Here is a 21,906-nt window from a genome sequence, read left to right on the forward strand (position 1 = left end):
GTTATGTATTGAGTGGGGACTTTCAGTCTCGTGTTTCGCAGTCCTCATTGGGTTATGTATTGAGTGGAGACTTTCGGTCTCGTCTTTCGCAGTCCTCATTGGGCTATGTATTGAGTGGAGACTTTCAGTCTCGTGTTTCGAAGTCCTCATTGGGCTATGTATTGAGTGGAGACTTTCAGTCTCGTGTTTCGCAGTCCTCATTGGGCTATGTATTGAGTGGAGACTTTCGGTTTCGTGTTTCACCATCCTCATTGGGCTATGTGTTGAGTGGAGACTTTCAGTCTCGTGTTTCGCAGTCCTCATTGGGCTATGTATTGAGTGGAGACTTTCGGTTTCGTGTTTCACCATCCTCATTGGGCTATGTGTTGAGTGGAGACTTTCAGTCTCGTGTTTCGAAGTCCTCATTGGGCTATGTATTGAGTGGAGACTTTCGGTCTCGTGTTTCGCAGTCCTCATTGGGCTATGTATTGAGTGGAGACTTTCGGTCTCGTGTTTCGCCGTCCTCATTGGGTTATGTATTGAGTGGAGACTTTCGGTCTCGTGTTTCGCCGTCCTCATTGAGCCATGTATTGAGTGGGGACTTTCGGTTTCGTGTTTCGCAGTCCTCATTGGGCAATGTATTGAGTGGAGACTTTCGGTCTCGTGTTTCGCCGTCCTCATTGAGCCATGTATTGAGTGGGGACTTTCAGTCTCGTGTTTCGCAGTCCTCATTGGGCTATGTATTGAGTGGGGACTTTCGGTTTCATGTTTCGCCATCCTCATTGGGCTATGTATTGAGTGGAGACTTTTGGTTTCGTGTTTCGCCATCCTCATTGGGCTATGTATTGAGTAGAGACTTTCGGTTTCGTGTTTCACCATCCTCATTGGGCTATGTGTTGAGTGGAGACTTTCAGTCTCGTGTTTCGCAGTCCTCATTGGGCAATGTATTGAGTGGAGACTTTCGGTCTCGTGTTTCGCAGTCCTCATTGGGCTATGTATTGAGTGGGGACTTTCAGTCTCACATTTCGCAGTCCTCATTGGGCCATGTATTGAGTGGAGACTTTCAGTCTCGTGTTTCGCATTCCTCATTGGGCCATGTATTGAGTGGAGACTTTCAGTCTCGTGTTTCGCAGACCTCATTGGGCTATGTATTGAGTGGGGACTTTCGGTTTCGTGTTTCGCCATCCTCATTGGGCTATGTATTGAGTGGAGACTTTTGGTTTCGTGTTTCGCCATCCTCATTGGGCTATGTGTTGAGTGGAGACTTTCAGTCTCGTGTTTCGCAGTCCTCATTGGGCTATATATTGAGTGGAGACTTTCGGTCTTGTGTTTCGCAGTCCTCATTGGGCCATGTATTGAGTGGGGACTTTCGGTCTCATGTTTCGCAGTCCTCATTGGGCTATGTGTTGAGTGGAGACTTTCAGTCTCGTGTTTCGCAGTCCTCATTGGGCAATGTATTGAGTGGAGACTTTCGGTCTCGTGTTTCGCAGTCCTCATTGGGCTATGTATTGAGTGGGGACTTTCAGTCTCATGTTTCGCAGTCCTCATTGGGCCATGTATTGAGTGGAGACTTTCAGTCTCGTGTTTCGCAGTCCTCATTGGGCCATGTATTGAGTGGAGACTTTCGGTCTCGTGTTTTGCAGTCCTCATTGGGCTATGTATTGAGTGGAGTCTTTCGGTTTCGTGTTTCACCATCCTCATTGGGCTATGTATTGAGTGGAGACTTTCAGTCTCGTGTTTCGCAGTCCTCATTGGGCTATGTATGGAGTGGGGACTTTCAGTCTCGTGTTTCGCAGTCCTCATTGGGCTATGTATGGAGTGGGGACTTTCAGTCTCGTGTTTCGCAGTCCTCATTGGGCTATGTATTGAGTGGGGACTTTCGGTCTCATGTTTCACTGTCCTCATTGGGTTATGTATTGAGTGGAGACTTTCGGTCTCGTCTTTCGCAGTCCTCATTGGGCTATGTATTGAGTGGAGACTTTCAGTCTCGTGTTTCGCAGTCCTCATTGGGCTATGTATGTATTGAGTGGAGACTTTCAGTCTCGTGTTTCGCAGTCCTCATTGGGCTATGTATTGAATGGAGACTTTCAGTCTCGTGTTTCGCAGTCCTCATTGGGCTATGTATTGAGTGGAGACTTTCGGTCTCGTGTTTCGCCGTCCTCATTGGGTTATGTATTGAGTGGAGACTTTCGGTCTCGTGTTTCGCCGTCCTCATTGGGCAATGTATTGAGTGGAGACTTTCGGTCTCGTGTTTCGCCGTCCTCATTGAGCCATGTATTGAGTGGGGACTTTCGGTTTCGTGTTTCGCAGTCCTCATTGGGCTATGTATTGAGTGGGGACTTTCGGTTTCGTGTTTCGCCATCCTCATTGGGCTATGTATTGAGTGGAGACTTTCGGTTTCGTGTTTCACCACCCTCATTGGGCTATGTGTTGAGTGGAGACTTTCAGTCTCGTGTTTCGCAGTCCTCATTGGGCAATGTATTGAGTGGCGACTTTCGGTCTCGTGTTTCGCAGTCCTCATTGGGCTATGTATTAAGTGGGGACTTTCAGTTTCATGTTTCGCAGTCCTCATTGGGCCATGTATTGAGTGGAGACTTTCAGTCTCGTGTTTCGCAGTCCTCATTGGGCCATGTATTGAGTGGAGACTTTCAGTCTCGTGTTTCGCAGACCTCATTGGGCTATGTATTGAGTGGGGACTTTCGGTTTCGTGTTTCGCCATCCTCATTGGGCTATGTATTGAGTGGAGACTTTCGGTTTCGTGTTTCGCCGTCCTCATTGGGTTATGTATTGAGTGGAGACTTTCAGTCTCGTGTTTCGCCATCCTCATTGGGCTATGTATTGAGTGGGGACTTTCGGTTTCGTGTTTCGCCATCCTCATTGGGCTATGTATTGAGTGGAGACTTTTGGTTTCGTGTTTCGCCATCCTCATTGGGCTATGTATTGAGTGGAGACTTTCGGTTTCGTGTTTCACCATCCTCATTGGGCTATGTGTTGAGTGGAGACTTTCAGTCTCGTGTTTCGCAGTCCTCATTGGGCTATGTATTGAGTGGGGACTTTCGGTTTCGTGTTTCGCAGTCCTCATTGGGCTATGTATTGAATGGAGACTTTCAGTCTCGTGTTTCGCAGTCCTCATTGGGCCATGTATTGAGTGGAGACTTTCAGTCTCGTGTTTCGCAGACCTCATTGGGCTATGTATTGAGTGGAGACTTTCGGTTTCGTGTTTCGCAGTCCTCATTGGGCTATGTATTGAGTGGGGACTTTCGGTCTCGTGTTTCGCAGTCCTCATTGGGCTATGTATTGAGTGGAGACTTTCGGTTTCGTGTTTCGCAGTCCTCATTGGGCTATGTATTGAGTGGAGACTTTCGGACTCGTGTTTTACAGTCCTCATTGGGCTATGTGTTGAGTGGGGACTTTCAGTCTCGTGTTTCGCAGTCCTCATTGGGCTATGTATTGAGTGGAGACATTCAATCTCGTGTTTCGCAGTCCTCATTGGGCTATGTATTGAGTGGAGACTTTCGGTTTCGTGTTTCACCATCCTCATTGGGCTATGTGTTGAGTGGAGACTTTCAGTCTCGTGTTTCGCAGTCCTCATTGGGCAATGTATTGAGTGGAGACTTTCGGTCTCGTGTTTCGCAGTCCTCATTGGGCTATGTATTGAGTGGAGACTTTCGGTCTCGTGTTTCGCAGTCCTCATTGGGCTATGTATTGAGTGGGGACTTTCGGTTTCGTGTTTCGCCATCCTCATTGGGCTATGTATTGAGTGGAGACTTTCGGTTTCGTGTTTCGCCATCCTCATTGGGTTATGTATTGAGTGGAGACTTTCAGTCTCGTGTTTCGCAGTCCTCATTGGGCTATGTATTGAGTGGAGACTTTCGGTTTCGTGTTTCGCAGTCCTCATTGGGCTATGTATTGAGTGGAGACTTTCGGTTTCGTGTTTCGCAGTCCTCATTGGGCTATGTATTGAGTGGAGACTTTCGGTCTCGTGTTTCGCAGTCCTCGTTGGGCTATGTATTGAGTGGGGACTTTCAGTCTCGTGTTTCGCAGTCCTCATTGGGCTATGTATTGAGTGGAGACATTCAATCTCGTGTTTCGCAGTCCTCATTGGGCTATGTATTGAGTGGGGACATTCAATCTCGTGTTTCGCAGTCCTCATTGGGCTATGTATTGAGTGGAGACTTTCGGTTTCGTGTTTCACCATCCTCATTGGGCTATGTATTGAGTGGGGACTTTCGGTCTCGTGTTTCACAGTCCTCATTGGGCTATGTATTGAGTGGGGACTTTTGGTCTCGTGTTTCGCAGTTCTCATTGGGTTATGTATTGAGTGGGGACCTTCGGTCTCGTGTTTCGCAGTCCTCATTGGGCCATGTATTGAGTGGAGACTTTCAGTCTCGTGTTTCGCAGTCCTCATTGGGCTATGTGTTGAGTGGAGACTTTCGGTCTCGTGTTTCGCAGTCCTCATTGGGCTATGTATTGAGTAGGGACTTTCGGTCTCATGTTTTACATTCCTCATTGAGCTGCCGTTCCTGATATTTCATTATTACGACCAAGATTGGACTTTCCAGCCAACAAGGAAGCAGTCACTGACTGCTGCGGGGAGGAGAAGGTGACAGGTGAAGGGTTAACCCCTTATTTGTAGCTGTTCCTGCTTCTGTCTACACCGGAGGGGAATGTAAGGTTGACCCTTGACCCTCTCGCACCCACTTTTATCATACCGTAGTTTTTGTTATTGCCCTCACAGGACGGATCATCAGTCAGATTTTTTAAGGACCTGGTGACAAGTGCATACCCTGATGTCACCTCTAGGTGGCGATGTCTTCTTCTGTTGCGTCTGGTTACGTCAGAGTCTTATTGAATCAAAGTTCACATTTCAGAATATTTCCGAAGCTCAAGTGCGGTAAATTCCACCTCTGTTTTGTCGTCACCGTCCAGAGACTTCACTTCTATGTAGACAACATTGTCCAGGTATAAAGGTCCTTTTGTCTTCCAGGACACCCTCCACTTCTTCCCATCATGGTTGAGCAGTTCTACATGGGTCCGAGTCACCAGTGGGAGAAAGGAGCGGGCGCGAGGGTGACGGGACTTGTGAATGGATTGAACTGTCTGTGACATCTAATCGTTCACCTGAGTTATGGTTATTGGATGGATGTTGCAGACAGATCTGTAAAGTGGGCGCCCAACCAGTGTCCAGTGGTGACATTGCTCAGGTCACCACCAATCTGCTACCTATGTCATATCTTCTGGTTAGGGGATACATTGCATTGTTGAAATCCCATTTTGGGGATAAGCCCAGGATGCTGCACCTTCTAGCTTCCGGATTTCCTACATTCCCGAGTCACCTGAATGCCGGGGCCCTGCACGTTGCATAAATGCCACAGTTTGACCACGGCAGAAACGCAAATCCTATCCACACATTGTGGCAAAATACGGTTTAGTAAATCACAGCAAGTCAATTACACCTCTGGAAACTTGCAGACTTTTCCGTCCGTGTCCTGCAGCGCTCAGCGCTCTACATTGAAGGTTTTGCGTGTTCAGCCGTAAACATGAAGATACCTGATCTTTCTGGTTCAGAGGCGCACAGTAGCGCCCTCTAAATAGTTGAGGTATTTGATGATAGAGACTTCGCCATCTCACTGACTGGAGACGCACAAACAGTCCAATGTGTATGGTGGCCGATATCGGTAGTCATGTTGTAGGTCACCGTGCCGGATTTCTGAGATTTTTGGTGGCCACTGTATACACCAGACTGAATAGTTTTGTGATGTTTTTGCCCTATAATTTAGGATGTTTTTGTGTGTGTTGTAGGGTGTGTTCGGCACGCCCGTCGCCTTCCATGGAAAGCCCATTCTTATTGTGTTCGCTCTTTTTGAATTCTTCTTCTGACTTTAGTTCTTGGCATATTTGCGGTGGTTTCATCTGCTCATTGTTTGCTGTGGGTGTGGGAAGGGCGGACCTCGTAAACATGGTGACTATTACTACATTGGCATGTGCAGGGCACGGTGGGCACCAAGATTCATTAGGATAAGCCCTCAGTATCCATACGGTGGGGGTGGATTGATGCGACTCTAGCACTCGACTTGTTAGAACGTAGCAGGTCTCACCACCACTCCAGGTCCTCATGGTTGGGCTCATCTTGGAAGAACACTTGGTTGGCCGCTGACTTATTGAGCCAACCCTGTGTAACAGATGAGTTGTCAGGAACCAAATCACCGACCTGCTTTCCTGCTGATCTGCAGGAGGTCCAGACATCGATGGCCATAACCTTGGTATCACAAGCTCTACACAATGTGCGGCCGTGTCCTGCTCAGTCAGATCTTCAGTTCTCCTTCTGAAGACGTGTTGTGTTGTGCTTTGTTCGTGCACATGACTTTTAGTCTTTGACTTGTCTTTTCTCCAGCAGAACAATAGTTAATCCTTCCTTTGTCTCTGGACTCACCTGTCTGCTAAGGAGGATGTAAGGACAAGCGACATGTAGTCATGCCCTTGTCTGAACATACAGGTTGTTCCATGTATGACCTGCGGCCATTGCCTCATCTGTCCTACTGCTTCTAAATTGGCCATGAACAAACAGATCCTCACTAGAGATGAGCGAACAGTAAAATATTCAATGTTCGTTATTCGTTACGAATAGAATCTCAATATTGGACTATTCAATCAAATATGGAACCCCATTATAGTCTATGGGAGAAAATGCTTCGTGTCAGGGGATCCCACCATTCCCACCAAGTCCACTATGACACCCCAGGAAATGATGCCAACACCTCTGCAATGTAACTGGGCCAGCAGGGGGTGCATGTCTGGGGGCATCTAACACACCAAAGCCCCTCTATTACCCCAACATCACAGCCTAACAACTACACACTATACACACTCACTACAACCTCTATCACAGTGGGAAAATACCTGGAAACCTTCTTTACTCCCCAAATGGAGGGACACAAACCCCAATGTAAGCTCAACAAACATTAACAAGCCCCCCTTTATATCACATTCCCCATGACAATCACAGATGGAATAGACAATGGGAAATCCTTCAGTCCCCCCCTGACCTGTCATTGTGTGTGTGTGTGATGTGGGGAGACCTTCCAAAATTCACTGTTATGGCCCTTAACATGAGCCCTTCCAAATGAAGTTCCAGGCCCTTAAAGGGATTCTACCATTAAACTACCTTTTTTTTTTCTAATTACCACGTCGGAATAGCATTAAGAAAGGCTATTTGTCTCTAGAAATACTGGTTTTAACCAGTATGCAAATGAGCTCTCCGCAGCAATGAGGGCGGGCCCCAGCGCTGAAACACCGATGAGCGCATCCCCATTGCTGCCCAAAATGGCCGCCGGCCGGCTCCTGTATTGAACTGCAAGAGCAGCTACCCAAAAGTAGGGTAGCCATTCTTGCAGTTCAATACAGGAGCTGGCGGCCATTTTGGGGTGGCCTCTCTATGCTTCTGTATAGAACTACAAGAGCAAGAGAAGCCAAAAGAGGTGGAGTTGCTGCAGAAGAAAGAGGCGGCGCAGGAAAGAGCTCTCGGACAGCAATGGGGATGCGCTCATCGGCCTTTCAGCGCTGGGGCCCGCCCTCATTGCTGCGGAGAGCTCATTTGCATACCGGTTAAAACCGGTATTTCTACGGAACGGCGGAGACCACGTCTAAAGGTAAGAGACGAATAGCCTTTATTAAGGCTATTCCAACGTGTTCATTAGAAAAAAGGGTAGTTTAATGGTAGAATCCCCTTAAGCTGAGCTCCCGGCAGAGATTGCGGCCCTTCAGGTGACTTCAGCCTCTACCTGCAGAGGTTTAGGCCCTGTAACTTAGTTCAGCCTTCACCAGCAGAGATTTGTTGGTTCTTTGGGTGAGTGGAGCCTTTAAACAGCAGTGTTTTTGGCCCTTGGGGTGACTAGAGCCTCGCAGCAGCAGTGTCTCATTTTTTGGCCCTCGAGGTGACCCCTAAAAAATTAGATTTCAGGCCCTTGGGGGGGAGCCCTAAAACATTGAGTTCCAAGCCCCTGGGGGAGAGTATACTGGAATTTTTTTTTTTTTAATAAAAAAAAAATATATATATCACATTCAGTAGTAGGGGCTGGGGTTGGAGGAGGAGAAGGAGGAGGAAGAGTGAATGGGGTGCTGGCAACCCCTCTCCAGTATCTGGACTGTGGGGTGGATATACAGCTGGGTATACACGTCCTTGCCCACATCCCCTGCTGCTACGCTGCTGTATGATTTGCAGATTGATTAAGCTCTGATCTGTTATTTCCAGCCTAACCAAAGATAAAAGCCCTGTATTGCCCTGAGAACAAGCTCTCTCTATGACTCCAAAATGAAAATGAGACGAAGATGGCCGACACTATTCTTATGAACCAGAGGTCACGTTTTCGGCAGCCAATGGGTTTTTTCAATTTTTTTCACTGCCTCCATTGTCGTAGTTCCTTTCCTACCTCCCCTGCACAGTTATTGGTGCAAAAAAAGTGCCAGGAAAGGTGGGAAGGGACACAAAATTTTACTGCGTTTGCAGCCTTGTGTTCGATTGGAATCGAATATCCCAAACAGCCTGATATTCAATAGAACGGCGTTCGCTCATCTCTAATCCTCACTAACTCAACTCTGCAATGCCAAGCTTCCTCAGCTCTGCTTCATTGCAACAGACTATAACTTTACTATACAACTGGTTCTAGCTCTGCTCCATCGCTCCATTAATACATATCTGTTATGCAACTGGTCCAGTTCTCAGGATCCCCTGGAATTTTTGGATCGCCGTTTAGCAGATCCACCACACGTATCATGGCCATGTCAGTTGTCTGGATTTTGTGCCCCGATAGACCACCATGATCTACGTTAACTACAAGGCTCGTATAGGGTTCATCTTTTCATACATGGCAATGCAACGTCATGAGCCTGGAGCCCACCAATAGGGGGCGCAACACCCCATAGACCTCAACCACCCTTTGGTCTGGCCATGGTCATATTCCCCTATAAATGTCCCCATAATTGAAAGGGTCTCCAGTCTTCTGATCTATCCTTTAGATGGGTGGGGGTCTTTGCATTGGTCTCTGCTTCTGCGTGCTGGGTGGGGAATCAACCCCCTACCCCTGCCAATCTGATATTAATGACCGCTCCTAAGTATAGGCCAATATCATAAGACTGGAAAACCCCTTTAAGAAGATTTTCGACTCTTGAACCCAGGAATGTGACTTGTGTTTTGAGTCTTGTGTTGGGGCTTTATGGGGGCAGCTAGGACTGAACCATGTAAAGACCTGGGGGGCTCCCGGGTGATTTGCATCTCCCTAATTCCTTGTATTCCCCTTTTTTTATTCATTATTAGCGTCTTCCATTTGCTTAAAAAAATTACTGAAATATTGATGGCGACGGCTCCTTTAACTGCGCAGGTTTAATGTGAGAAGATGAATTTACCGGCCACGTGAAGGTTCCTCACAAGATACCGAGCCCTTGAGGCAGCGTCTTAAAAGTCAGTTTCTGCAAGAAGCTGCCAATTATTTATAGATGTGACAAGTCTCTGAAGTCGCTGGTGACTCACGCGGAGCGACGCGAACAAGCACAGCCTGTACATGGATATGACACAATCCGCAGCTCACCTGAAATATTCACATCATCCACCGCCCCGAGAATTCAAAAAGTCGCCTTACAAGAGGAAATGGAGCAATAGTGAAGATGCGTCTTTATTCAGGGGTCCGTGAGGGACAATTACATGTATTTACAGATGGGCACCAGTGGAATCTACCCCAAGAAACCAAGACAGAGGCCGCCATATTGTGAGCTGTATCAGTCCACATCTCCATCCCGAAAACTCCCGGGACTCCTTCCAAAGGGTGGACAAGAGTCAGTCTCCGCCCACTGTGTCCGGATACAATGTTTCAGTATTAACACTATGGGTTATTGTTGAGTGACTCTGGCAACTTTGTTGGGACCATCTAATGTGTATTGTGGCATCTTGTGGTGGGTCGTCCTCGTAGGATTTGTTACATGGAGTTCAACTTGAAACTGGGGCCCTGTGGCTGGTACTGTCATGGCGAAACTGTGGCAGGCAATTTTTTTTTTGGGGGAGCACGGTTGAGGCACTACTATGGGGGCACTGTGGCTGGAACTGTCATGGAGGAACTGTGGCAGGCAATGTTGGTGGAGCACTGTGGCTAGCACTGTTATGGGGACATTGCCTGGCTCGGAGGGGCACTGTTATGGGGACACTGCCTGGCTCGGAGGGGCACTGTTATGGGGACACTGCCTGGCTCAGAGGGGCACTGTTATGGGGACACTGCCTGGCTCAGAGGAGCACTGTTATGGGGACATTGCCTGGCTCGGATGGGCACTGTTATGGGGACACTGCTTAGCTCGGAGGGGCACTGTTATGGGGACACTGCCTGGCTAGGAGGGGCACTGTTATGGGGACATTGCCTGGCTCAGAGTGGCACTGTTATGGGGACACTGCCTGGCTCGGAGGGGCACTGTTATGGGGACATTGCCTGGCTCGGAGGGGCACTGTTATGGGGACATTGCCTGGCTCGGAGGGGCACTGTTATGGGGACATTGCCTTGCTCGGAGGGGCACTGTTATGGGGACATTGCCTGGCTCGGAGGGGCACTGTTATGGGGACATTGCCTGGCTCGGATGGGCACTGTTATGGGGACACTGCTTAGCTCGGAGGGGCACTGTTATGGGGACACTGCCTGGCTCGGATGGGCACTGTTATGGGGACACTGCCTGGCTCGGATGGGCACTGTTATGGGGACACTGCCTGGCTCGGAGGGGCACTGTTATGGGGACACTGCCTGGCTCGGAGGGGCACTGTTATGGGGACATTGCCTGGCTCGGAGGAGAACTGTTATGGGGACACTGCCTGGCTCGGAGGGGCACGCTTATGGGAACACTGCCTGGCTCAGAGGAGCACTGTTATGGGGACACTGCCTGGCTCAGAGGGGCACTGTTATGGGGACACTGCCTGGCTCAGAGGAGCACTGTTATGGGGACATTGCCTGGCTCGGATGGGCACTGTTATGGGGACACTGCTTAGCTCGGAGGGGCACTGTTATGGGGACACTGCCTGGCTAGGAGGGGCACTGTTATGGGGACACTGCCTGGCTCGGAGGGGCACTGTTATGGGGACACTGCCTGGCTCGGAGGAGCACTGTTATGGGGACATTACCTGGCTCGGAGGGGCACTGTTATGGGGACATTGCCTGGCTCGGAGGGGCACTGTTATGGGGACATTGCCTGGCTCGGAGGGGCACTGTTATGGGGACATTGCCTTGCTCGGAGGGGCACTGTTATGGGGACATTGCCTGGCTCGGAGGGGCACTGTTATGGGGACATTGCCTGGCTCGGATGGGCACTGTTATGGGGACACTGCTTAGCTCGGAGGGGCACTGTTATGGGGACACTGCCTGGCTCGGATGGGCACTGTTATGGGGACACTGCCTGGCTCGGATGGGCACTGTTATGGGGACACTGCCAGGCTCGGAGGGGCACTGTTATGGGGACACTGCCTGGCTCGGAGGGGCACTGTTATGGGGACATTGCCTGGCTCGGAGGAGAACTGTTATGGGGACACTGCCTGGCTCGGAGGGGCACGCTTATGGGGACACTGCCTGGCTCAGAGGAGCACTGTTATGGGGACACTGCCTGGCTCAGAGGGGCACTGTTATGGGGACACTGCCTGGCTCAGAGGAGCACTGTTATGGGGACATTGCCTGGCTCGGATGGGCACTGTTATGGGGACACTGCTTAGCTCGGAGGGGCACTGTTATGGGGACACTGCCTGGCTAGGAGGGGCACTGTTATGGGGACACTGCCTGGCTCGGAGGGGCACTGTTATGGGGACACTGCCTGGCTCGGAGGAGCACTGTTATGGGGACATTACCTAGCTCGGAGGGGCACTGTTATGGGGACATTGCCTGGCTCGGAGGGGCACTGTTATGGGGACATTACCTGGCTCGGAGGGGCACTGTTATGGGGACATTGCCTGGCTCGGAGGGGCACTGTTATGGGGACACTGCCTGGCTCGGAGGGGCACAGTTATGGGGACATTACCTGGCTCGGATGGGCACTGTTATGGGGACATTGCCTGGCTCGGAGGGGCACTGTTATGGGGACATTGCCTGGCTCGGAGGGGCACTGTTATGGGGACATTGCCTGGCTCGGAGGGGCACTGTTATGGGGACACTGCCTGGCTCGGAGGGGCACTGTTATGGGGACATTGCCTGACTCGGAGGGGCACTGTTATAGGGACATTGCCTGACTCGGAGGGGCACTGTTATGGGGACACTGCCTGGCTCGGAGGGGCACTGTTATGGGGACATTGCCTGGCTCGGAGGGGCACTGTTATGGGGACACTGCCTGGCTTGGAGGGGCACTGTTATGGGGACATTGCCTGACTCGGAGGGGCACTGTTATGGGGACATTGCCTGGCTCGGAGGGGCACTGTTATGGGGACACTGCCTGGCTCGGAGGGGCACTGGTATGGGGACACTGCCTGGCTCAGAGGGGCACTATTATGGGGACTTTACCTGGCTCGGAGGGGCACTATTATGGGGACATTACCTGTCTCGGAGGGGCACTGTTATGGGGACACTGCCTGGCTCGGAGGGGCACTGTTATGGGGACACTGCCTGGCTCGGAGGGGCACTGTTATGGGACACTGCCTGGCTCGGAGGGGCACTATGACTGGTGCTGTTATGGGTCTCATTGGCCAGCAACGTTATGGGGTAACGGTTCCTGGCACTGATATGGGACACGTGGCTGGTACCATTACATTGGCTCTGTGATGTGGCTTGTTTGTGGTGTTTGTGGTCTCTGGGACTTGTGCAAGGGCTGCATGATGAGTGCAACAGAGGTGTAGCCCAGGGTTCACACAAAGGAGGGCCAAGAGGCCTTAGGGGGCCAACTCAGCTGGGGTAGTTGCACATGTTGCACCCTGCACCGTGCTCTTTATGGCTTCTGGTGCTGACACATTGTCTCTCTTATGGTATTGCCTCTTGTCATCAGGGCCCTCCTTCTTATAGCTGAGAGGGGGACACACTAGTCATGTCACCAAAGGGGGGCAGTGTTCTTAAAGGGGCAGCATATGCATGGCAGGGGTGAGTTATGGCATCCCTAACCTTACAGGTAGGCCCCACCATATAAGAGGGCCCAGGGCTGCCACTTACCCACCCACCTGATACCTGTGACTCAGGGTGGATGACTTTGTGCCTGTGGGAACCCCAATATATATATCCCCCTGCCTACAGTATACACCTATATACCTATGGGGCAGCTTAAAAAAAATGTCCTGTTTGTATAGGGGAGACTCCGGATCTTCATGGTGGGGAGTTTATGGCTCTTCTTCCTCTTCTTGCCCCCCAGTGACTTTGATCATAGCAATGTCCATAGGCTCTTCACAAGTACCAGTAGGGCGCCCCCTATCAGGACCACATTCATGGGTGTAGTGGAGGCCGAGCTGAAGTACGACGCCACGTTTCCGTTGTTACACAGATTGCCCTGACAGCAGTACAGCTTCTGGCTGGCCTGGATATTCAAGGTGGCCGAAAGCCCCGAACACACGTCCTGGGAGCAGCAGCCGCGCAGCAGAGTGTTCCCCCGAGGAAACCCTGTACAAAGAGCCATAGGACAGAATGAGTCTGATGGTCGTCTACATACAGTATATGACATCACACAACTATACAACCATATCGCAGGTCATATCAGTGACACCACTGGGGGATCCTCGTCTTCACGATCCCATGATGTAAAAGGATTGAACGGTGGATAGAACATTTTCTATTGTGCTGAGATTCCAAGATATTATTTGTATCCAGCCACCGCTGAAGTTCTGCAGTGGTGGCCGCGCTTACACAGGTTCTGCTTATCTCTGTGGCCCGACCACCGCTCTTTACTGCTTTGTAAGTGGATAGCACAACTCCTGGGCGCGCACAGTATCCTGAGCGCCATTGTATTTACCCCAATAGGCATCAACTGCCCGAGATTTGTCCTGTTCACTCCTATAGGCATCAACTATGAGAGAGCCGTCCTGTTCACTACAATAGGGATCCAGTGCCCAAGAGCTGTCTTATTCACTACAATAGGGATCCAGTGCCCAAGAGCCATCCTGTTCACTACAATAGGGATCCAGTGCCCAAGAGCCGCCCTATTCACTACAATAGGGATCCAGTGCCCAAGAGCCATCCTGTTCACTACAATAGGGATCCAGTGCCCAAGAGCCGCCCTATTCATTACAATAGGGATCCAGTGCCCGAGAGCCGTCCTATTCACTACAATAGGGATCCAGTGCCCAAGAGCCGCCCTATTCACTACAATAGGGATCCAGTGCCCGAGAGCCGTCCTATTCACTACAATAGGGATCCAGTGCCCGAGAGCCGTCCTATTCACTACAATAGGTACCAAGTGCCCAAGAGCCGTGCAATTCACTACAATAGGGATCCAGTGTCCATAAGCCGCCCTATTCACTACAATAGGGATCCAGTGCCCAAGAGCCGTCCTATTCACTACAATAGGGATCCAGTGCCCGAGAGCCGTCCTATTCACTACAATAGGGATCCAGTGCCCGAGAGCCGTCCTATTCACTACAATAGGGATCCAGTGCCTGAGAGCCGTCCTGTTCACTACAATAGGGATCCAGTGCCCGAGAGCCGTCCTGTTCACTACAATAGGGATCCAGTGCCCGAGAGCCGTCCTATTCACTACAATAGGGATCCAGTGCCTGAGAGCCGTCCTACTCACTACAATAGGGATCCAGTGCCCAAGAGCCGTCCTATTCACTACAATAGGGATCCAGTGCCTAAGAGCTAGCCTATTCACTACAATAGGGATCCAGTTCCCAAGAGCTGGCCTATTCACTACAATAGGGATCCAGTGCCTGAGAGCCGTCCTGTTCACTACAATAGGGATCCAGTGTTCGAGAGCCACCCTATTCACTACAATAGGGATCCAGTGCCCAAGAGCCGTCCTATTCACTACAATAGGGATCCAGTGCCCGAGAGCCGCCCTGTTCACTACAATAGGGATCCAGTGCCCAAGAGCCGCCCTGTTCACTACAATAGGGATCCAGTGCCCGAGAGCCGCCCTATTCACTACAATAGGGATCCAGTGCCCGAGAGCTGGCCTATTCACTACAATAGGGATCCAGTTCCCAAGAGCTGGCCTATTCACTACAATAGGGATCCAATGCCCAAGAGCTGGCCTATTCACTACAATAGGGATCCAATGCCCAAGAGCTGGCCTATTCACTACAATAGGGATCCAGTGCCTGAGAGCCGTCCTGTTCACTACAATAGGGATCCAGTGCTCGAGAGCCACCCTATTCACTACAATAGGGATCCAGTGCCCAAGAGCCGTCCTATTCACTACAATAGGGATCCAGTGCCCGAGAGCCACCCTGTTCACTACAATAGGGATCCAGTGCCCAAGAGCCGTCCTGTTCACTACAATAGGGATCCAATGCCCAAGAGCTGGCCTATTCACTATAATAGGGATCCAGTGCCCGAGAGCCACCCTGTTCACTACAATAGGGATCCAGTGCCCAAGAGCCACCCTGTTCACTACAATAGGGATCCAGTGCCCAAGAGCCACCCTGTTCACTACAATAGGGATCCAGTGCCCAAGAGCCGTCCTGTTCACTACAATAGGGATCCAATGCCCAAGAGCTGGCCTATTCACTATAATAGGGATCCAGTGCCCGAGAGCCACCCTGTTCACTACAATAGGGATCCAGTGCCCAAGAGCCACCCTGTTCACTACAATAGGGATCCAGTGCCCAAGAGCCGTCCTGTTCACTACAATAGGGATCCAGTGCCTAATAACCGCCCTATTTCCCCTCCATTATATCTGAACTGGCCAATAGCCAGTGTCATGAAGGTTATACAGCTGATGTCCAGTAACACACACGGCCTGAGTACAGGAGTGGCGCTGTTTTTGGAAATAGCCAACCCTATCTTTCTATATTTGGCACAACATGTAGCTTTACTGTGCGGTATTACCTACTACATCCAGGCAGGTGGTCATGTCTCCGGTACACGAGACGGTGCTCGGTGTGGTGCACTCCCCCCTGCCGGTCTCGTTGCACGAGTAGCACTGGATGCCATTTTTGGTCTCGTTCACGGTCACTGTGGGAGACAAATATTTGACATTTCCTTCCATCACAGTAATATCTGGTTTGTGTAAGGACAGTGGGGCCCCTGTGGTCATATGCAGAGCTCCCCCTACAGGTGATCGCCCCGTAACTGCAGTCGAGCGAGTCCATTACCTGTTTGTACATCTTTGTTGCAGTTGTCGTACCCACAACATGACACCGATGTGTAAACCCGGGGACCTCCGGAGTTATATTTCAGGAGCCGGCCACACAGGTTACCTGTACCGCAACCTTTATATACAACGTCAGAACTGGAGCCTGCAGGAATGGAGAACGTTAGTACATGGCGCCTGAGGTGGCGGTCATACGTGTGTCACGGGCCGGGCTCGGGCTCACCATTTACATACACGGTCTTGATAGTCATACAGCGATCTTGTAATCCGGCACATTGCAGCGACGTCAGGTTGGACGCACAGGAGGCGCTGTTACCGACACAGGACTGACACAACAGACCGGAGACAGGGACCCGCACTGGAAAGACAAGAACAAGTCCTCAACGTGACCCGACCACCGACATCGGGACAAACTGTACTCATCGGGATCACATTTACTATTCCCATATGGCCATCAGGATTGGACCAGGATCTTCTCGGATATGACAAGGCTCCTCCTCAAATGTAACCAAAGGCTCCAAAGAAATTTTTGGCAAGCCCATTCACATCTAGTGATCAGCAGGTGATTGCCCAAGTTCTGCATCACCCGAGACCTGGAGGTTTCTGTAACTTGCCAACAAAGTCGTACAGAACCAGAGCAATGTCTGAAGACACTGGCCATGGACGTACGAACATTGCTATAATACCGGGAAGGTCCATCAGTCCTTGCTGTAGACTGTGACTGTGTCATGTAGTGGTGGAGTGGCTGGGAGAGAGAAGACCCTGCGTCCACTGAAGATCAGGACCATCGGTGGACTGACACCATCCATCAGATTCCTTACAATATTCAACATCAACCTTATACTGATAGAGAAGAATCTATTGCTATAAATACAAAGAAAAGCGCAACAAATAAAGTTACCGTAATATGTGCCGGTGTTACACAAATCTGTATTACAGCACTGAGTACTGATGTAGGTTTTCTTTGAGCCGAGATCCAAATAAACGGATTCATTGCAGACAAGTCCTTGTGTACAACCTTTATATGTCCATTCTGTGACGTTCCCAGGATGACTGCCCTGTGGGGCTGCAAAGAAAAGGAGGATTGTTATACATAGAGGGCGGTATTATAGTAGTTATATTCTTGTACATAGGAATAGTATTATAGTAGTTATATTCTTGTACATAGGAGTAGTATTATAGTAGTTATATTCTTGTACATAGGAGTAGTATTATAGTAGTTATATTCTTGTATATAGGAGCAGTATTATAGTAGTTATATTCTTGTACATAGGAGTAGTATTATAGTAGTTATATTCTTGTATATAGGAGTAGTATTATAGTAGTTATATTCTTGTACATAGGAGCAGTATTATAGTAGTTATATTCTTGTACATAGGAGTAGTATTATAGTAGTTATATTCTTGTACATAGGAGTAGTATTATAGTAGTTATATTCTTGTACATAGGAGTAGTATTATAGTAGTTATATTCTTTGTACATAGGAGTAGTATTATAGTAGTTATATTCTTGTACATAGGAGGTAGTATTATAGTAGTTATATTCTTTGTACATAGGAGTAGTATTATAGTAGTTATATTCTTGTACATAGGAGTAGTATTATAGTAGTTATATTCTTGTATATAGGAGCAGTATTATAGTAGTTATATTCTTTGTACATAGGAGGTAGTATTATAGTAGTTATATTCTTGTACATAGGAGTAGTATTATAGTAGTTATATTCTTGTATATAGGAGCAGTATTATAGTAGTTATATTCTTGTACATAGGAGTAGTATTATAGTAGTTATATTCTTGTATATAGGAGTAGTATTATAGTAGTTATATTCTTGTACATAGGAGCAGTATTATAGTAGTTATATTCTTGTACATAGGAGTAGTATTATAGTAGTTATATTCTTGTACATAGGAGTAGTATTATAGTAGTTATATTCTTGTACATAGGAGTAGTATTATAGTAGTTATATTCTTTGTACATAGGAGTAGTATTATAGTAGTTATATTCTTGTACATAGGAGGTAGTATTATAGTAGTTATATTCTTTGTACATAGGAGTAGTATTATAGTAGTTATATTCTTGTACATAGGAGTAGTATTATAGTAGTTATATTCTTGTATATAGGAGCAGTATTATAGTAGTTATATTCTTTGTACATAGGAGGTAGTATTATAGTAGTTATATTCTTGTACATAGGAGTAGTATTATAGTAGTTATATTCTTGTACATAGTAGTAGTATTATAGTAGTTATATTCTTGTACATAGGAGGTAGTATTATAGTAGTTATATTCTTGTACATAGGAGTAGTATTATAGTAGTTATATTCTTGTACATAGTAGTAGTATTATAGTAGTTATATTCTTGTACATAGGAGGTAGTATTATAGTAGTTATATTCTTGTACATAGGAGTAGTATTATAGTAGTTATATTCTTGTACATAGTAGTAGTATTATAGTAGTTATATTCTTGTACATAGGAGGTAGTATTATAGTAGTTATATTCTTGTACATAGGAGTAGTATTATAGTAGTTATATTCTTGTACATAGTAGTAGTATTATAGTAGTTATATTCTTGTACATAGGAGGTAGTATTATAGTAGTTATATTCTTGTACATAGGAGTAGTATTATAGTAGTTATATTCTTGTACATAGTAGTAGTATTATAGTAGTTATATTCTTGTACATAGGAGGTAGTATTATAGTAGTTATATTCTTGTACATAGGAGTAGTATTATAGTAGTTATATTCTTGTACATAGTAGTAGTATTATAGTAGTTATATTCTTGTACATAGGAGTAGTATTATAGTAGTTATATTCTTGTACATAGGAGGTAGTATTATAGTAGTTATATTCTTGTACATAGGAGCAGTATTATAGTAGTTATATTCTTGTACATAGGAGGTAGTATTATAGTAGTTATATTCTTGTACATAGGAGTAGTATTATAGTAGTTATATTCTTGTACATAGGAGTAGTATTATAGTAGTTATATTCTTGTACATAGGAGGTAGTATTATAGTAGTTATATTCTTGTACATAGGAGCAGTATTATAGTAGTTATATTCTTGTACATAGGAGTAGTATTATAGTAGTTATATTCTTGTACATAGGAGCAGTATTATAGTAGTTATATTCTTGTACATAGGAGGTAGTATTATAGTAGTTATATTCTTGTACATAGGAGGTAGTATTATAGTAGTTATATTCTTGTACATAGGAGTAGTATTATAGTAGTTATATTCTTGTACATAGGAGGTAGTATTATAGTAGTTATATTCTTGTACATAGGAGGTAGTATTATAGTAGTTATATTCTTGTACATAGGAGTAGTATTATAGTAGTTATATTCTTGTATATAGGAGCAGTATTATAGTAGTTATATTCTTGTACATAGGAGGTAGTATTATAGTAGTTATATTCTTGTACATAGGAGGTAGTATTATAGTAGTTATATTCTTGTGTTTTCCTAGAACTGGGTCTTCTTGCTCACTTTTGTCTTGCTCTCTATTACATATTTATCTAATGCCTCTTCCTACATAGTGATCTTCCTCCTGGGCGTCGGCTGGTGTAGAATGTGTCAGACTTACAGATGCTCCAGATTTATTAAACTTCATGTAACGTGTGCAATATTGGTGTAAATAAATCCATCGCTGACCCCCTAATATTTCCCCTAATGATAAGACTACTCCATTTCCTTCTCCTGGACTGAATATTTCTTAGACGCCTTCACAGTATTTTCTGACACTTGCAGCACCACATAAAGTTTTTGAGAAATTGTCCCTTTATATGCAGCTTAGATAGAACATTGCGTTCTCTGTAGAAGTCGATACTTTTAGCTACAATTCTTACGTTCTTGACATTTCTATATATAACTAGTGAGATCTTTATCTGGAGGAGTCAGCGGTGCTGCATAAAGGAAATCTGGAGGATTCTGCAGTAAGTGGCCATAGATGAGGCCTCTGCCGACCCCGAACCGATCTGACAGCTCGACGAGATAAATGAGCCCTAATCTGACACTGAGATGGTGTAATAGTGACGGTGAGCGCTTGACAGTAGTCAGGAGACTGGAGGTTAAAGACTCGCCCCTGCGAGAGTATTAGGGACACATCACTCTCTTCTCTACAATGCATACCTCCCAACCGTCCCGATTTCCGCGGGACAGTCCCGATTTGGGTGACATGTCCCGCGGTCCCGGTTGGAGGGAGGTATGTCCCGATTTCAACTCAGATCTGCGTTCAGAGGACGCAGATCTGAGTTGAACACACATGCGGCTGAAGGAAGGAGCTGACACAGGTCAGCTCCTCGCTTCGCCGCTGCCCGCCTCTCTCCCTGACACATGCGGCTGAAGCTGCTCGCGTGCTCGCTTCGCCGCTGCGTCTCTCTCTCGCTGACACATGCGGCTGAAGCGAGGAGCTGACCTGTGTCTGACCTGATCTGTGACCTGCCGGCAGCAGCGAAGCGAGGAGCTGACACAGGTCAGCTCCTCGCTTCAGCCGCATGTGTCAGCGAGAGAGAGAGACGCAGCGGCGAAGCGAGCACGCGAGCAGCTTCAGCCGCGTGTGTCAGGGAGAGAGGCGGGCAGCGGCGAAGCGAGGAGCTGACCTGTGTCAGCTCCTTCCTTCAGCCGCATGTGTCAGCGAGAGAGGCGGCGAGGGAGCGGAGGAGAAGGTAAGTTTAATGTGGAGGTGGAACGTGAATCTGGGGGCAGATGAAGGAGAGGACGGCATGACATTGGGGCAGAGATGGAGAGGACATGAATCTGAGGGCAGAGATGGAGAGGACATGAATCTGGGGGCAGAGATGGGGGACATGAATCTGGGGGAAGAGATGGAGAGGACATGAATTTGGGGGCAGAGATGGAGGGACATGAATCTGGGGGCAGAGATGGAGGGACATGAATCTGGGGGCAGAGATGTGGGACATGAATCTGGGGGCAGAGATGTGGGACATGAATCTGGGGGCAGAGATGTGGGGACATGAATCTGGGGGCAGAGATGGAGGGACAGGAATCTGGGGGCAGAGATGGAGGGACAGGAATCTGGGGGCAGAAATGTGGGACATGAATCTGGGGGCAGAGATGTGGGGACATGAATCTGGGGGCAGAGATGGAGGGACATGAATCTGGGGGCAGAGATGGAGAGGACATGAATCTGGGGGCAGAGATGGGGGACATGAATCTGGGGGCAGAGATGGAGGGACAGGAATCTGGGGGCAGAGATGTGGGGACATGAATCTGGGGGCAGAGATGGAGAGGACATGAATCTGGGGGCAGAGATGGGGGGACATGAATCTGGGGGCAGAGATGGAGGGGACATGAATCTGGGGGCAGAGATGGAGAGGACATGAATCTGGGGGCAGAGATGGAGGGACATGAATCTGGGGGCAGAGATGGGGGGACATGAATCTGGGGGCAGAGATGTGGGGACATGAATCTGGGGGCAGAGATGGAGAGGACATGAATCTGGGGGCAGAGATGGAGAGGACATGAATCTGGGGGCAGAGATGGGGGGACATGAATCTGGGGGCAGATGAAGGGTGTATATGAAACTGGGGGAGAGATAGAGGGGGGACATATAATTTACGGGTGACTGTAGGAGGATTATACTGTGTGCACATGAAAAATTAACGAGTGGGCGGAGTCAACACAAAAGTGGGTGGGGCTAAATTTGCCGCACATTTTGTCCCTC

General features: G+C 48.1%; 1 protein-coding gene across 1 annotated transcript in view; it reads right to left on the bottom strand.

Moving 5' to 3' along the window:
* Positions 1-13,301: 13,301 nt before the first annotated feature.
* The window catches only part of LYPD3 (LY6/PLAUR domain containing 3), a 22,831-nt gene continuing 14,226 nt past the window's right edge, over positions 13,302-21,906 (bottom strand). Inside the window, exons 5-9 of the mRNA XM_075278144.1 lie at positions 17,120-17,284; positions 16,442-16,576; positions 16,220-16,363; positions 15,954-16,079; positions 13,302-13,568 (exon numbers count right to left, since the gene is read on the bottom strand). Of these exons, the coding sequence (XP_075134245.1) occupies positions 13,333-13,568; positions 15,954-16,079; positions 16,220-16,363; positions 16,442-16,576; positions 17,120-17,284 (806 nt within the window). The 3' untranslated portion in view covers positions 13,302-13,332. The remainder of the gene's footprint in view (positions 13,569-15,953; positions 16,080-16,219; positions 16,364-16,441; positions 16,577-17,119; positions 17,285-21,906) is intronic.

Source organism: Leptodactylus fuscus, chromosome 6 (assembly GCF_031893055.1).
Source record: "Leptodactylus fuscus isolate aLepFus1 chromosome 6, aLepFus1.hap2, whole genome shotgun sequence".
NCBI classification, from domain to species: Eukaryota; Metazoa; Chordata; class Amphibia; order Anura; family Leptodactylidae; genus Leptodactylus; species Leptodactylus fuscus.